Raw genomic sequence first — 13,641 nt, forward strand, 5'->3', positions numbered from 1 at the left:
TCCACGCATGTGTTTTGCCTTCCATGGCTGGAAAAAAGAACCCCTCAAATTCCCCAAGGAGCCCTGCAGGTGGCTGAGCCCCCCCATCTGCCTGCCCAGGGCCCCGCCAGCACCACAACACGGTCAGGAGGTAGCTGGTGGAGCAGCAGGGGCATGGGAAAACACGTAGCAAAGGCCTCACGCCAGCAAGCACCACCCCAGCCCCTCCATGCCACAAGCCAAGGGCACTGTTTTGTTATTGCAGAGATGTATTTTTGGGTTTTAGTTTGAAATAATTTAAAATAACCCCAGCAGCCCTCCAGCACAGGGTGGCAGTGCTGGCAGGGAGCCTTCTGTCTCCTGGAGTCACGGAGATGGGGTGTCCCCGTGCTGGTCACCCCAGTGCCCAGCAGGACAGACCCACCCAGCTCTGTCGGGACCAGGCTGTCCCCTGTCCCCCACACTTGGGCAGCTCCTGGAGACTCTGGAGGGTCCTTGGTCCCACACTCTCTCCCAGGGGGCCAAGGAAAGCCACCTGCCCCCACTGCAGTGGATCTGGGCAGGTCCTGGCACTGCGAGGCAGCTTGGTCCGAGCCGTGCTATTCTGCAGCATCCTGGGGCATCACTGGGACATCCTCCTCCTCCTCCTCCTGCCAGGCTCTGCAGGAGCCATGCCGGGGCTACCGTGGCGCTGGGCGGTGCCGGAGCACGCGGAGGGACAGGGTGTCGGCCTGGAGCAGCAGCTCGCGGATGCGGGCCAGCCCCAGCCCCGAGACGGCCGCGCCGTTGACCTGCAGGATCTCGTCCCCCACGCCCAGGAGCCCCGCATAGAGCTTGGCTGTGCCGGCATCCACCATCTCCTGCACATAGACACCTGCGGAGGGAACAGGGATGGCTGAGAGCCCTTCCTGCCCCTGGGGTGCCCAGGGACTGCACAGAAACCTGTGAGAAATGGCCTTGAGCATGGGCTGCGTGTCTCAAGCCAGGTGCTGATGGACACACGGCACTGTGGCCAAAGCCACATGAGACAGCATCCCCCCTCCTGCGATCACCTCTGGGGCTCAGCAGCCATGGAGCAATCCCACCCACCCATGCCCAAGCTCGCTCCTGGGGTGGGACAAGAGCCACTGCGGAGGGACCATGCTGTGCCAAAGCTTTGGGAGGATCCCACAATACCTGTGTCAGGCCGGCCGTGCCCGGAGGTGATGGAGAACCCAAAGGTGCCATGGGGCGGTCGCTGCAGCTCCAGCTGGCTGGTGCCATCAGGGAAGACTGCGACCACGCGCCCCACTGCGCGCAGCTGGACGGGCGCCCCGATGTCCTCTACACTCAGCGAGCGCTGCGGCCCTGAGCCCCCCTTCCTGTAGGGAGAGGGAACATGGGTGAGTAGGGATGGGAAGCTGCTGGAGACGAGGTGATGCAGCCCCTGGCTGCACCAAGCAACCACAGCACCCCAAAACAGCCTTCCCAGGCACAGCAGGAACGTGCTGGGCCCCATCCTACCTGTCAGCCGTGGTCTGGGGCAGGAGGTAGGCGCTGGCACGGGGTGCCTTGCCCAGTTGGGAGTGCAGGCTCTGGATAGAGGCGGCTTTTTGGGGCTGGCAGAAGGGTGACACCTGGGGAAAAGCACCTGGCTGAGATGGGGACAAACTGCAGCACCACAGTGCTTCACCCACTGATGTGCCAAGGGAGAGGAGGAAATTTGGGCATCCCACCCCTCTGAAGAACTCCCCAACTCACTGCTGAGGAGGAACAAGCGTGTCTGCTCTTCCCCTAGCCCCCCCTCCCTCCTTCCCCCTTCCACTTCCCAGTTGGCTCCGGGCTTTTCAAACCCAGCAGGTTTGGGGTGGCACATGCCCCCATGCCTCTCCAGGACCGTCCAAGCCATAAATCCATACTCAGGAATACTTCATCCCAGCCCAGCATCCCTTCTCTTGTGCCACCCCCATCTCCCTGTGGGCACCCCCCGCATGGGGCGATGTCTGAGCTCACCAGCTGCAGGGACTGCAGGGACGGGGACTTCTTGACACCAGGACCGCCCAGCGGGGAGCCGCCGGGGGCCGGGAGCTGCTCCATGCTGTAGCAGCGGAAGCGGCCCAGGCGCTGCTTGGTGCTCTGGCTCAGGCTGCACAGGAGCTTCTTCAGCCCTGATGCTGAAGCGCTGCTGCCCTTGCGGCTCACTGGCCGCCCCGGCTCCCTGGGTGGAGAGGGATGGTGGTCACCCACCGCGCGCCTGGGGCAGCAGCAGGACCGGCAGCTGCCTCCGAGCTGCGGGTGCATCCTGCGCTCGCCTTGGCAGCCCTGAGAGCTGCAGCACGGTGAGATCAGGGGCAGCCGCCTCCCCGCAGCAGGGACCCAGCACACACAAGTTTGTCACTACCCAAAGCGACCCGAAGGGCTCCCTCCCCGTTTGCCCCATTATTTCAGGGGTGTAACACCTCTCAAAACTCCCCTGCTTTGCCCCAAGGGATCACATCCTGGGAATGGGCTCAAAGGACCCAGCGCTACCTCGCAACTCTCCTGCTGGGCTGAGACACGCAGTGCCAGGCACAGGGCTGGCAGGATCGTACTTGGAAAGCCCCAGGACAGCTGATTTTCCCTCAAAGGGGAGAACCCGACACCAGCAGAACACCTTTGTCACATTTGCTGCAACACCCCTGGTAGAACCAGATGCGGGGAAACGCGGCTCCCCCAAACCCACAGCAACATACGGGCACATTGTAACCCCCATATTGTGGTTTCTGGGAGGTTTTTGGAGCCAGGGACCTCAACCCAGGAGCATCCTGCAGTGCCCAGGAGGGATGCTCAGGACTGCACGGCTTGGGATGACGCGGCCCCTCGTGCTCACTCACCCGTGCGCCGCGCTCCCGGCCGGGTGCGGCTGCTGCTGCGCTCCCGGCATCCCGGCAGCTTCCCCGGCGGGACGAGCAGCCTCCGGGGGCACGGGGGTGACGGGGCTGGCAGCGGGGTGTGGCAGTGCTCCTGGAACCACAGCGGGACAGTCACGCGCCTGCTTCACTGGGACCCCCCCAGCACGCCACGCGTGTGCCTCACCTCTGGCCATCCCCGGGGCGTCCTGCCCGTGGGTGTTGTTGCAGTTGTTGGTGGACAAGGCACGGAGGGGGCTCCCCGGGAGCCACCTGGGGCTGCAGGGACCCCGCCGCTCGCCCGGCCCCGCCGTGGCCCCGAGCTGGGGTGGGGCGGCGCTGCCTGCCTCCGGCTCCGGGCCGCGGGCGCCTTGGCTCGACGCCTGGCGGCTGCTGCTGGAGAGCAGCGCTTTCCTGCAAGGCACCTGGGAGCAGGCCTTCTTGGTAGGAGGGGGAGCAGGGACGTGGGTGCCTGGAATGGGGGTGCTGGTCCTCAGCTGCGGGGAAGGCTCCGGGGGCTCACTGGGCTGCTGCGGGGGACGAGCAGTGTCTCCCACTCCCTTGCTGCCCCCGAGATGCCGATGGGGTTCCCCATCTTCCCGGCTGCTGGTTCTTCCCGGTGGTGGGGGGCAAATGGCCCCCGTTTGCTTCGTGGCACCACCCGAGTCCTCGTTCTTGGGGCCACTGCTGGCCACACACATCCCCTTCCTAGCCCTCGCCTCTGGCTGCGGGGCAGCACGGGGAGTTCTGTGGCCGCGAGTCCTGGGGTCCTGGTGCCCCTGCAGGTGGGGGCTGCGGGGTCTGGCCTCCTCGCTGTCCGTCCGGCAGCCGTCGGAGGTGTCGGTGCTCTCCAGGGCCGAGTCCACCTCGTCAATGTAGGTGATGTCCCCGATGTAGGTCTCCTTGATCTTCTCGGTGTGGATGCGCTGCCGGGAGGGCAGGATCCACAGCGGGGACCCTCCGGGGCCCAGAGGCCTGATTTTAGGCTCTGTCTGGGCAGTGCTCGGCCCCCTGCCATCTCCTGGGACGCTTCTTTGTGACGCAGGGCTACTTCTGGCCACGTCGGGGGCAGCTTGCATATCCGTGCCCCGGCCGGCGGCAGCACCGAGGAAGGAGCCGCAGGTGCTGCACTTGCCCCCGACCACGAGGTCGCCACTGCGGGCTTTGGGCTGGCCAGCCCCGTCCCCCGGCTGCCTGCTGCCGGCCGGCTCTGGCGAGGGGAGCGCCGAGCCCAGCGCCCGCCGGTGCCGCAGCTGCAGCCGCTCCAGGTACCGCACCTCGGCGTCCCGGGCCGACTCGTCCTCGAAGCGGACGCGGGACGGGGACGGTCCCCGCGGCCGCTGCGGCCGCCCGCAGCTCGACTCCCCGCTGGACGAGTCGCTCAGGCTCCCGCCGTCCCGCGGGGCGACGCTCGGCCTCCCGCTGGGCTCCCTGCCATGGGGACAGACAGACGGACGCCGGCGAGCTGCAGGGACTGCCCGGCAACCCTGGGAAAGCAGGGCGGGAGAGGGAAAACCCAATGCAAAAGATGGGGCAAGGAGGAAAGTCCGCCCGGTGCTCCCTGGCTGCGTACGGCCCTGCTTCCCTCCAGCCCGACGCTGGAATCCGGAGAGGCTGCGGCACCTCCCTGCTACCACGGCTCGACCTCCATCGCCCCTTCCCTGCCCCGAGGTGTGTGGTTAATCATTCCGGGAACACCACATCGCACATGACCCGGCACACATGGCGAGATGCCGCTGTGGTGCAGCCGCCAGCAGCGAGTTCCCCCAGGAAAACATTCCCCATCAGCTGCGAAACGCCATCCTCCCACCCTTAATACTTCCATAAAACACAATTAACTAAACATCTCCCAAACACTGTGCCGCAAAGAGGTCGGGCGGGGGATGCCCCTGCACCCAGGGTCCGCGCACGCAGAGGGTCGGTCCCGGCTCCACACGCGTGCCTGCACACATGTGCACGCTCCGGATGTGTCCCAAACCCGGCTGCAGCCCTGGGAGCACCTCGGGGGCAGGAAGGCGGCACTGACCTGGGGCGCGGGGCGGCGGCGGGGAGGAGGAGGATGTCGTGGCTGGCGCGCAGGGGGTTCGTCCGAGCCTTCATGCGGGCGCGCTGCAGCAGCTGCTTGGCCTGCTCGTGCCGCGGGCTCAGCTCGAGTTCCTGCCCGGCGACAAAGGCCCTGCAGCCCCGCAGCGAGGAGGGGGATTAGGAAAAAATAACAGGGATTAGACGTGGTTTAACAGTGACGACGAGGCTGCTCTGCCCAGGGAAAACGGGGCTCAGCCGCCATTCATGGGCGGGCTGGCGGCCGCGCCGGGGGACGGCCGGGCGGGCACCCCTCACCCCCGGCGCCAGGTGAGACTTTAGGGGCAGGCTCAGCACCCACACAGCTCGGGCGCAGGCTCAGCCGAGGCAGTGCTTTGTGCCACGGGCACCCCGGAGGTGGACAGGGAAACTGAGGCAGGCACTACTTCCCATCCCGAGGGGTGTGAATCCCGCAGTGGTGGGGAGGCAGGTAGGTTTGGGATGACCCCCTGCCCTTGATTGTCTTTCTGCCTTCCCTTCCTTGCAGGGGGTCTTCCCCCGCACCCCCAGCCCACTCTGACTGCAGGGCGGGGGACCTGTCAGCTCTCCCTGCTGCAGCACTGCCTTCCCGCTTGGCCATGGCCCTAATCCTCCTGATTAAAATAATCAGCTCAGGCAGTCTCTTCGGGAAGCCTGGACTTAACCTCTTCAGTGCAGGACGGTGGGCACACACTGCCCCCCCAGCAGCACGATGGGGCGCCCAGGCTTCCCCCAGGCTTTGGCTGCCCTGCTCACGGGAGGTGCAGCATCCCCAGCTCTCTCTGCCTTGCACCCCCCCCCCCCCATCACTGATCCAGCTGCCAGAGCAGAGCCAGTGACCACAATACTGGAGGGAGACCTTTCCCCACTCGCTGTTTTACCCCATGCAGGCCCCAGCCTCTCACCGGCCCATCCCACCTCCTTAGTTTTAGTCCATACATCTAAGGTTTTTCATTAGTCCAACGAGATTACACACACCTGCCTCCTTGATCCTCTTAAGCACCTGGAGCAAATTTCTGTCCCATCCTCTTCCCCAGCTCCCTTCCTGCCCTGGCATCCTTGCAGGGACCCCCTGTGCCTAGACACCACGTGGACACCCAGCTCCTGTCCCTTCTCACAGCAAAGCATCACCGGCGCCCAGCCACGCTCCCTCACCAGCTGCCCCACAGCCCTTCCCTGGAGCTGCTTCACAGAGTGCATTTAAAATACAAGACTGGGGAGCGGGAAAGAGGGAAATGTCCATTTCTGCCACACTGGGGCTGACCTACCTGCAGCCCTCCGCGTCCTGCAGTGAAACCCCCGAGTCCCAGTCCCCATCGCTCGCTGGCATCTCTGAAATGCAGGACAGGGAAAGGCATTAGCCTGGTTGGATGGCAGGCCCCGTCCTGGCCTCCCCTCTTGACAGGACCCCCCATATATCCCATCCCAACACCCTCTGCAGGGCTCTCCCACATGTTTGGCTCTGGGAGATCCCAAAGGAGTGGAACGCGGGGCAACAGCACCTGGCTGTACGTGTGGGACTGTGGGGATGGGGCCACGGGGTCCTTGGAGCAGAGGCTATCAAAGGAGAAATGAATTCTCTTCTCTGGCACCAGCTTGCAAAGGCCCACAGACCTGGTGTGTCCCAGAAACTGAGTCTCCTGCTCTTGCTTTTAGCAGTGAAATTCCTCACCAGGACACCAGAAGGGACTGCCTGCTAACACCCAGAGCACCTCGTGGGCATCTCCTACATCCCGGTTAAGGGGATAGAGCATGAAGCCTTGGGGTGTGAGGCAGCAGGGAGCTGCACCTGCAGCGTGGGAGGCTGGAGGATGGCCCTGAGGACTCCCGTCATCCCAAAGGTTTTCCCTCCCAGTTCCCCCAGCTGTCCTGGAAGACCCACGACCTTCCCAAAATACACACCGAGTGCGGCAAGGCCCAGCACCTCCTGCAGCAGCCGCCGGTTCCTTTCCACCCGTTCGGCCAGCGAGAGCCTCTCCCAGCTCTCCGCCGAGGGAGGGGACGCCGAGGGACGCCCCCGGTCCCGCAGCGGAGTTCGCGCCTCTTCACTCGGGGAGGGTCTCTCATGGAGGGAGGCAGAGCACCAGGATCTGCTGCCCTTGTCCGGGGGGAGCTCGGGGCCTCCCGGCACATCTCCCCTGGGTGCTGGCACCCGCCAGAGCCCCGGGGTGCCGGCGCGGGTCGCCGGGGCCGGGGGGCTGCCGGGCTCCCCTCCATCCAGCAGCCCGTCCGTCAGGTAGGTCCGGAGCTGAGCCTGCGGCTCCACCGCCGCCGCCTCCGCCCCCGGCTTCCCCCGCCGGGGCCGCGGCTTCTTGGGCGAGGGGCGCTCGGGGGCAGCTGCGGGGGTCCCCGGCCGCCCGCCCCGCTTCTCCTTCAGCGCCTTCACCTTGCCCTCCAGGACGGCGTGGGGGCCGCGGGCGGCCTCGGGGCGCTCCAGCGGGGCAGGGCTCCGGCCGCCGCTCTGGATGTGCTGCTTGGGGGGCCGCGGCAGGCGCCGCGCCTCAGCGGGAGGGCTCCCCTCCATGAGTCCTGCAGGGACAAAACCCAGGGCATGACCCCTGCACTGCCCGCGGCCTGCCCAACACCCGCCCTGGTGCCTCCCCAAAGGGCATCACCCCGCCTGCCCTGGGGGGCAAATGCATGCAATGCCACCGGCGTGTGCCTGGGGAGGAAGGGGACAGGGAGGTGACACAGCACGAGGCCACCCACCCACCCACCCAGAGCACCGACACTGTGCCAGCAGGAGGAGTGGGGCAGCAGTGCAGGAGCGGGGGGAATGGGGCAGCAATGGGGGGTCGGTGGCTCCCCAAAGCGGGTGGCCAGGGGCTGGGCAAGAGCGCGGGTGCCCGCCCACGCCGTTCCAGGTGCCCTGGGGCACTCAGCAAGAAGACCCGCAGGGAACTGGCACTTTCTGAGCTAAACCAGGGCCCCAAACCTCTGCAGAACAGAAATCCCTCCCGGCGACAACTCGCCGAGGGTGCCACCAGACAGACGCCAGCCCCTGCTCCGCCCCGGCTCCCGGGGTCACACGTGGCACTCGTCCTGTGCCAGCCTCGTGGTCCCGGAGGCACCCGAGTGCCGCTGCTCTCCTGCCCCCCGCCGGGAGCATCCTGTCCCCGCTGGAACCCCTGGAGGAGCCTCCCCCGTGGCCGGAGCTGCAGGAGCATCCCCGTGACCCCCCGGGCCCCGTCGCCCCACGGCTCCCCTCACTGCCCGGGGCTGAGTGGGACGGGGCCACGGGCGGGATGCGAGGGCTGTCCTTACCCCCGGAGCAGCATCGGGAGAGGGCTGGGAAGGAGGAGAAGAAAGCGGAAGAGGGGAAGGAAGCAGGGGAGGGAAAAAGAGAAATTAAAAAAAAAAAAAAAACGGCCAAACCAGCAAATCCCGGCCCCTCCAGCCGAGCCCGAGCTCAGCCGCTTGGCTGGGCTGTGGGGCCGTGGCTGGCCCTGCCTCCCGCCCCGGCCTCCTCCGCCTCCTCCTCCTCCTCGCGCCGGGGCACCCGGCCAAAGCCGGCCCCGGACCGCCCGGTCCCCGCACGGCCACGCCACCGCGGCCACCGCCACATGGGGACATGGGGGAGACCCCGCTCTGCCACCCAGGGAACTCCGCGGGAGGGGAACCCCGGGACGGAGGGATCCCGGGGGCCTTGGCCCGCTCTCAGGAATGTCCTTTGTCTGGGCTGCGGGCTGGGACGGCGGCGGAGCGGAGCCGGGCCCCCTCCCCGGCTGCCACGGGGGCCGTCCCGCACCGGCGGGATGGGGACGGTGCTTCCGGGGCCGGGGGGATTTCTCCAACAGCAAAACCTGCCGGCTCTCGGCACCCTCCTGTGAGCATCACACGTTTGCAGCTGTGCTAAATTCTCCTGCTTTCCCGGAGGCCAAATCCTGCCTGGACCCACAGCAGGCCAGGGCCGTGGCAGGAGGACGGAGGGAGCCGAGCTCGGTGCATCCATACCCATCCCTCCCCTAAACCCGGCGGGCGACACGTGCCTGCTCCCCACGCACCACAACCCCCCATCCTGCCCCACCAGGCCCCACCACACAGGACGAGGGGCCCGAGTGGGCAGCGCTTACCTGGAGGTGCCAGGGCTGCCTTCCTCGGGGGTACGAGGGGTCTGAGGGGGCCCGGGGCGTCCCGGCCCTGCTCCGGCTGCCGCTTTAAGCTGTGGCTTTTGATATTCGTGATTGGTTTCATAATCCCGATCAAAAGGAAATCACCAGGATTATGAAATTGTTTTAATCCTCCTGGCTCTGGCCGCACCGGCCCCTGCCAGCACGAGCAGTAAGAAATCACTTTTATCTTCTTAAAATGTCCCTGGCCACCCCGGGCGCCCAACACAGCCAAACGCGAGCCCAAGGGCTTCCTTCCCCCCAGCACTGGGGTCCAACCTCCCCTGCGGCACCAGAACCGTCCTTACCTGCACCCCATGCCACAAAGGGATCCTGGCTCCTTTGCCTGGGCTGTGGAGGTGACATGCGCCTGGGAGATGTCCCCATCGAGCTGGGGTGAGGTGCCAAAGCAAGGGCAGCAGGAGGGCTCCTGCCACCAGCCAGGGAATGCCAGCAGCCAGGGAATGCCAGCAGGGAGCCGCAGCCGGGATTAAACCTCCGGGAAGCGGCTGCTGTGAGCAGCAACAGGCTTAGAGTGATTTCAGGGTGCTGGGCTCTCTTCTGGAGGGAGATTGATTGCAAGAGACGATGAAGAGATTTAAAGAGCAAAATGAAAGCACAGACCCCAAACAACCCGGGGCTGGGCTGGTCAGCCACTGTGTTGGCAGGACAACACCTCGGACTGGAGATCAGCTGGAGAGAGGCCACCAAAGGCTCCCAGAAGGACCACGAGCCTTTGGCCAGCACAGGCTGAGCAGGAGGTTTCCTCCAGCATCAGCCCCTGGCATGTTGGGTGTGAGCCCCTCCTGCCCACCTCCAAACCCCTCCTCAGACATCTCCCTCCTCCAAGCACCTCCACCTCCTCCCAGGACATGGATGTCCTCCACCTCCAGCCACCAGCGACACCCCACAGCTCCCAAGAGAGCAAGAGCAGCAGAGGCCAATGCTCCCTGGGTGGATGCAGCACAGGGGTGGGACTTGGGAAGACACACACACAGACCAGGGACAAAAGAGCCATCAGATAATTGGAAAACAAAGAGCTTGTAATAATGAAAAAAGGACAGATTTCGTAACCAATCACTTTTTCCTTTGAAAAAACACAATCACAGTAACTTTGCTTTATACAACCACCTAGAAACTATGAAACAGTATCACATTGTGCAGTATTTTTTTTTTTAAACCTACTTATCAAGAAGGGAATTCCACACTTCAAAATTATATCCATTTGGGGAGGAAGGAGGAGACAGCTAATAGCGCAGTCACAGATACATCATGAGTCCAAGCAAGCGGCAATTCTTTGTCCTCACCTTTTCCACTGAGCCAAAACAGAAGAGTGGAGAAGGGGATAGCAAAAGAGAAAGGAGGGGGGAAGAAAGAAAGCACCCACAGAGGACTAATCACACTCCATAATTACTTTTGACATCTACAGGGCTTCATAGAAAGATCATTTAGACCAACACAGCAGGGAGGGGGAGAGGAAGGCGGCAGTGGGACCCAGGGGGAACTTTGGCATTTCCACCCCTGGTCCCTTCCAAGCGCCGATCCTTCGCCAGGAGGACCTACGGCACGGAGGGGTCATCGCAAGTTCTACCGGGATGCCCAATTTCTCCTCTGGAGAGAAGAGTTTGCAATTTGGTTTACAGAGCTTGAGGGACTGTCAGGCTGCAGGGCCCCTTCCCCGGCAGGGTCGGTGCCTCTTGCCCGCTGTGCCACGGCTGTGCCGGGGCCCGAGCAGCCCTCGGCTCCCACCGGGAACAGGGCTGGGGTGTCAGCGTCGGGGTGCTCCCCGTGGTGTGTCCCTGTCCTCTCCTTGCCCGCGGTGTTGCAGCAGGGACCGAAGCCCCCAGGGACGGTGACACACCAATTCAGCCCCACGGTGGTGGCAGGTGACACTCACCCCAAGGCGTGGAATTTGGGATGGTGCCATGTAAAGGAGGCAAGGTTTGATGAGGTGACAGCCACCGAGCCCAGCCGTGACTGCAGCAGAGGTACCGTAGGGATTTCCCACTCTTCCCCCAGGAGCCCCAGCCCCTCTTTTCCGAGGAGACAAAACAATCCAATTGCCTTCTGGAATAAAAATGTAAATTAAAAAAAGAACAACGTTTAAGGCAGAAGATCACCTTCCCCCTGCGAGTGCAAAGCAGAAGGGCAGAGGAGAGGACGGAGGACATGGAGCCGGGATGGAGCCAGGATACAGCATGTGAGCAAAGTGGCTTTTGTGTCCCCAACTCGCCAAGCCACATCCCAGCCCCAGGACACATCCCCGGGCACGGCCTGGCGCTGGGGACACAGCCCCCGCAGCCCAGCGAGCAGAGCAGGCAGCAGGCATGCAGGACAAAGCCAAACCCACTCGGCCCTTCAAAACACAGGCAAACTTCAAAGGCTTCACACTGTCTCCACTGCTCATTGGAAGCAAAATCCCCAGGGATTGTTATCTCCTGAACCAGGAACATGCTTTCCCTTCCCTGTCTGCCACGCTGGGGCAGTGGCTGAGCACTGGCACAGAGGAAGAACAAGCAGCACCAACGTTTTTAGGGAAGTAGGAGCAGCAGGATCCAACTCTGCTGAGATTTCCACCAGAGATCTCCCCAATCCAAGATGTTCACGCTGAAGGCGGCTGCCAGTCGACCCCTTCCATTGGAATCAGACAAACAGCAAAGACACAGAGAGAATGAGGAGGGCCAGGAGCAGGGTTGGGAAAGGTGTAGGATGAGCACCAGCTGACTTTGGGACTGCACCTGGATGAGAGAGGTAGGAGCTTTTTTGATACATACAGGCTGCAGCCAGGAGTGCTGCAAATGCATTTCTTTTAAAATGTGGTGGAATGGCATCAGTTCTCACTGGAGAAGCTCCCGCTCCTGCTTGCCGAGTCCAAAGATCCCAAACCTGCCCTGCTGTCCCTTCAGGAACACAGCCCTGGCACGTGGCAGTGCCCTGCCCGAGCACAGGGACCTGGTGTTTCTGGTGACACCATCCCAGAGCCACGCGGGGAACCCCAGCCAGCAAAGAAACTCTGGATCCTGCAACAGCTCACCCCCTGCAACCTGAAAATCCCCACCCAGAGGAGCAGCAGGATGGAAAGCAGTGGGGAATCAGCATGGAGAAGCAAGTTCAAAGGGAATCTCCAGTAGTCACAAATGCCACAGTGTAGCATCTCCTCTCCTCAGACTGGACCATCCTAACGGGTTTCACCAGACCAAAGCAGCTCCACACCATCCTCAGAGCTGCACAACTCAGCCTCTGACTGCCACCGAATCACGAGGCACAGCCCAGCACCTGAAAGCCGGAGCTCAAAGACCTTCCTCAGATTCCACTTCCCATCCAGCTGCCTCCCAACAACTGAAGCAATGGATAAACCCCTGACTCTCAGCTCCTTTTAACTCTGCTCTCTGTCCTTCTGGACTGCTGCTCTCACTGCAGGAGTGTTTTCAAGCACCCATGAGCAAAGCCCAGCTCAGGAAATGAAGCCACCCTGGGAATGTCCCCGCTCCCCTCGCTCCTGCTGCTCCCAAGGAGCGACAGGGCTATTTTCTCTCACCATCTGTTCTGCTTCATTAGGTCTCCCTTTATTGGCCAGATGTTCTCGTAGACGTGGAGCCATCCCAGCTTTAGTGCTCACTCTCAGGAGAAATCTGCATGCCTGATTTATCAGAAATCTCTGGGAGGGAGGGAGGGAACAGGCAGATGCAGGGCTGGGAGCTAGGAGCCTTTAAAAGCCACACTTCTGGGAATTCAGGCTGCTTTCCCCCGAGACAGCATCTTCACTGCCAAAAGGGACGATGTTTTATTTTAGGAGATAATGCTTGCTCCTTGTAGCACTCCACCTGCCTTTTTTTCCTTACTTCTACCAGTAAAGGCAGAAAAAGGGAAGAAAAAGAGCAGAGCAGGGAGCAGAGCAGATGGACACACTGAATTCTTGCTTCTCTTAAGGATTTGGATAAACTGCAGAGTAAGAATTTAATCACTTGCAACCTGACCTTCCCCGCCAGGTTGGGAAGCAGAGGGTTGGACGGTGCAGCAGCAGGATGGACAGATGGACGCAGACCATCCAGCCATGCCCTGCCCTCCCCAGCCCAGCTGAGGAAGGCAGAGTGCTCCCAGGGGACTGGCATCACTACCAAATCACAGAACAGGGAATGGTTTGGGTTGGAAGGGACCTTAAGGACCATATAGTTCCAAGCCCCTGCCAAGGGCAGGGACACCCTCCACTAGACCAAACTGCTCACAATGTCTCTCTGTATTTTTAATTTCCCTCTGAAAGGAAGAATTACCAGTAAAGCTCAGATTCTTTGTGTAAAAAACCCACTTGCTTAAGTAACACCCAGTGGCCTGACTTGATTTTAATGAACCCAAACAATTTTGGATTGCCTCTGTCCCGCTGCAGCTGCCCTCCCCTCACCTCCCCAGGCAGGGATGGCTTCATTCCCTACTGCTGGAAATCCCTACACAGGGTTTGGACACAGCACCAATGCAAATTAGGAACCTGAAGTGTTTTAAGGGGCTTTACATCTCAGACTCCACTTCCGTGCGAGCAGGAATGCTCCGCTTTGAGCATGAACAGCTGACCTAAGGGAGGTAAAGACAGGAGCACAGGGAAGATGGGCAGCACAACCCCGGCTCTGCTC

General features: G+C 62.5%; 1 protein-coding gene across 1 annotated transcript; it reads right to left on the bottom strand.

Moving 5' to 3' along the window:
* Positions 1–249: 249 nt before the first annotated feature.
* Positions 250–7,431, bottom strand: KIAA1614 (KIAA1614 ortholog). The gene is made up of 9 exons (XM_069022917.1): positions 6,810–7,431; positions 6,176–6,239; positions 4,873–5,022; positions 3,034–4,277; positions 2,832–2,961; positions 1,972–2,176; positions 1,483–1,595; positions 1,156–1,340; positions 250–853 (listed from the first exon to the last, which is right to left on the bottom strand). Exons 1-9 carry the CDS (start codon positions 7,429–7,431, stop codon positions 660–662), a joined length of 2,907 nt encoding a protein of 968 aa, XP_068879018.1. The 3' UTR covers positions 250–659.
* Between the last annotated feature and the right edge of the window lie 6,210 nt (positions 7,432–13,641).

The sequence above is a fragment of the Aphelocoma coerulescens genome, chromosome 8, assembly GCF_041296385.1.
Source record: "Aphelocoma coerulescens isolate FSJ_1873_10779 chromosome 8, UR_Acoe_1.0, whole genome shotgun sequence".
NCBI lineage: Eukaryota > Metazoa > Chordata > Aves > Passeriformes > Corvidae > Aphelocoma > Aphelocoma coerulescens.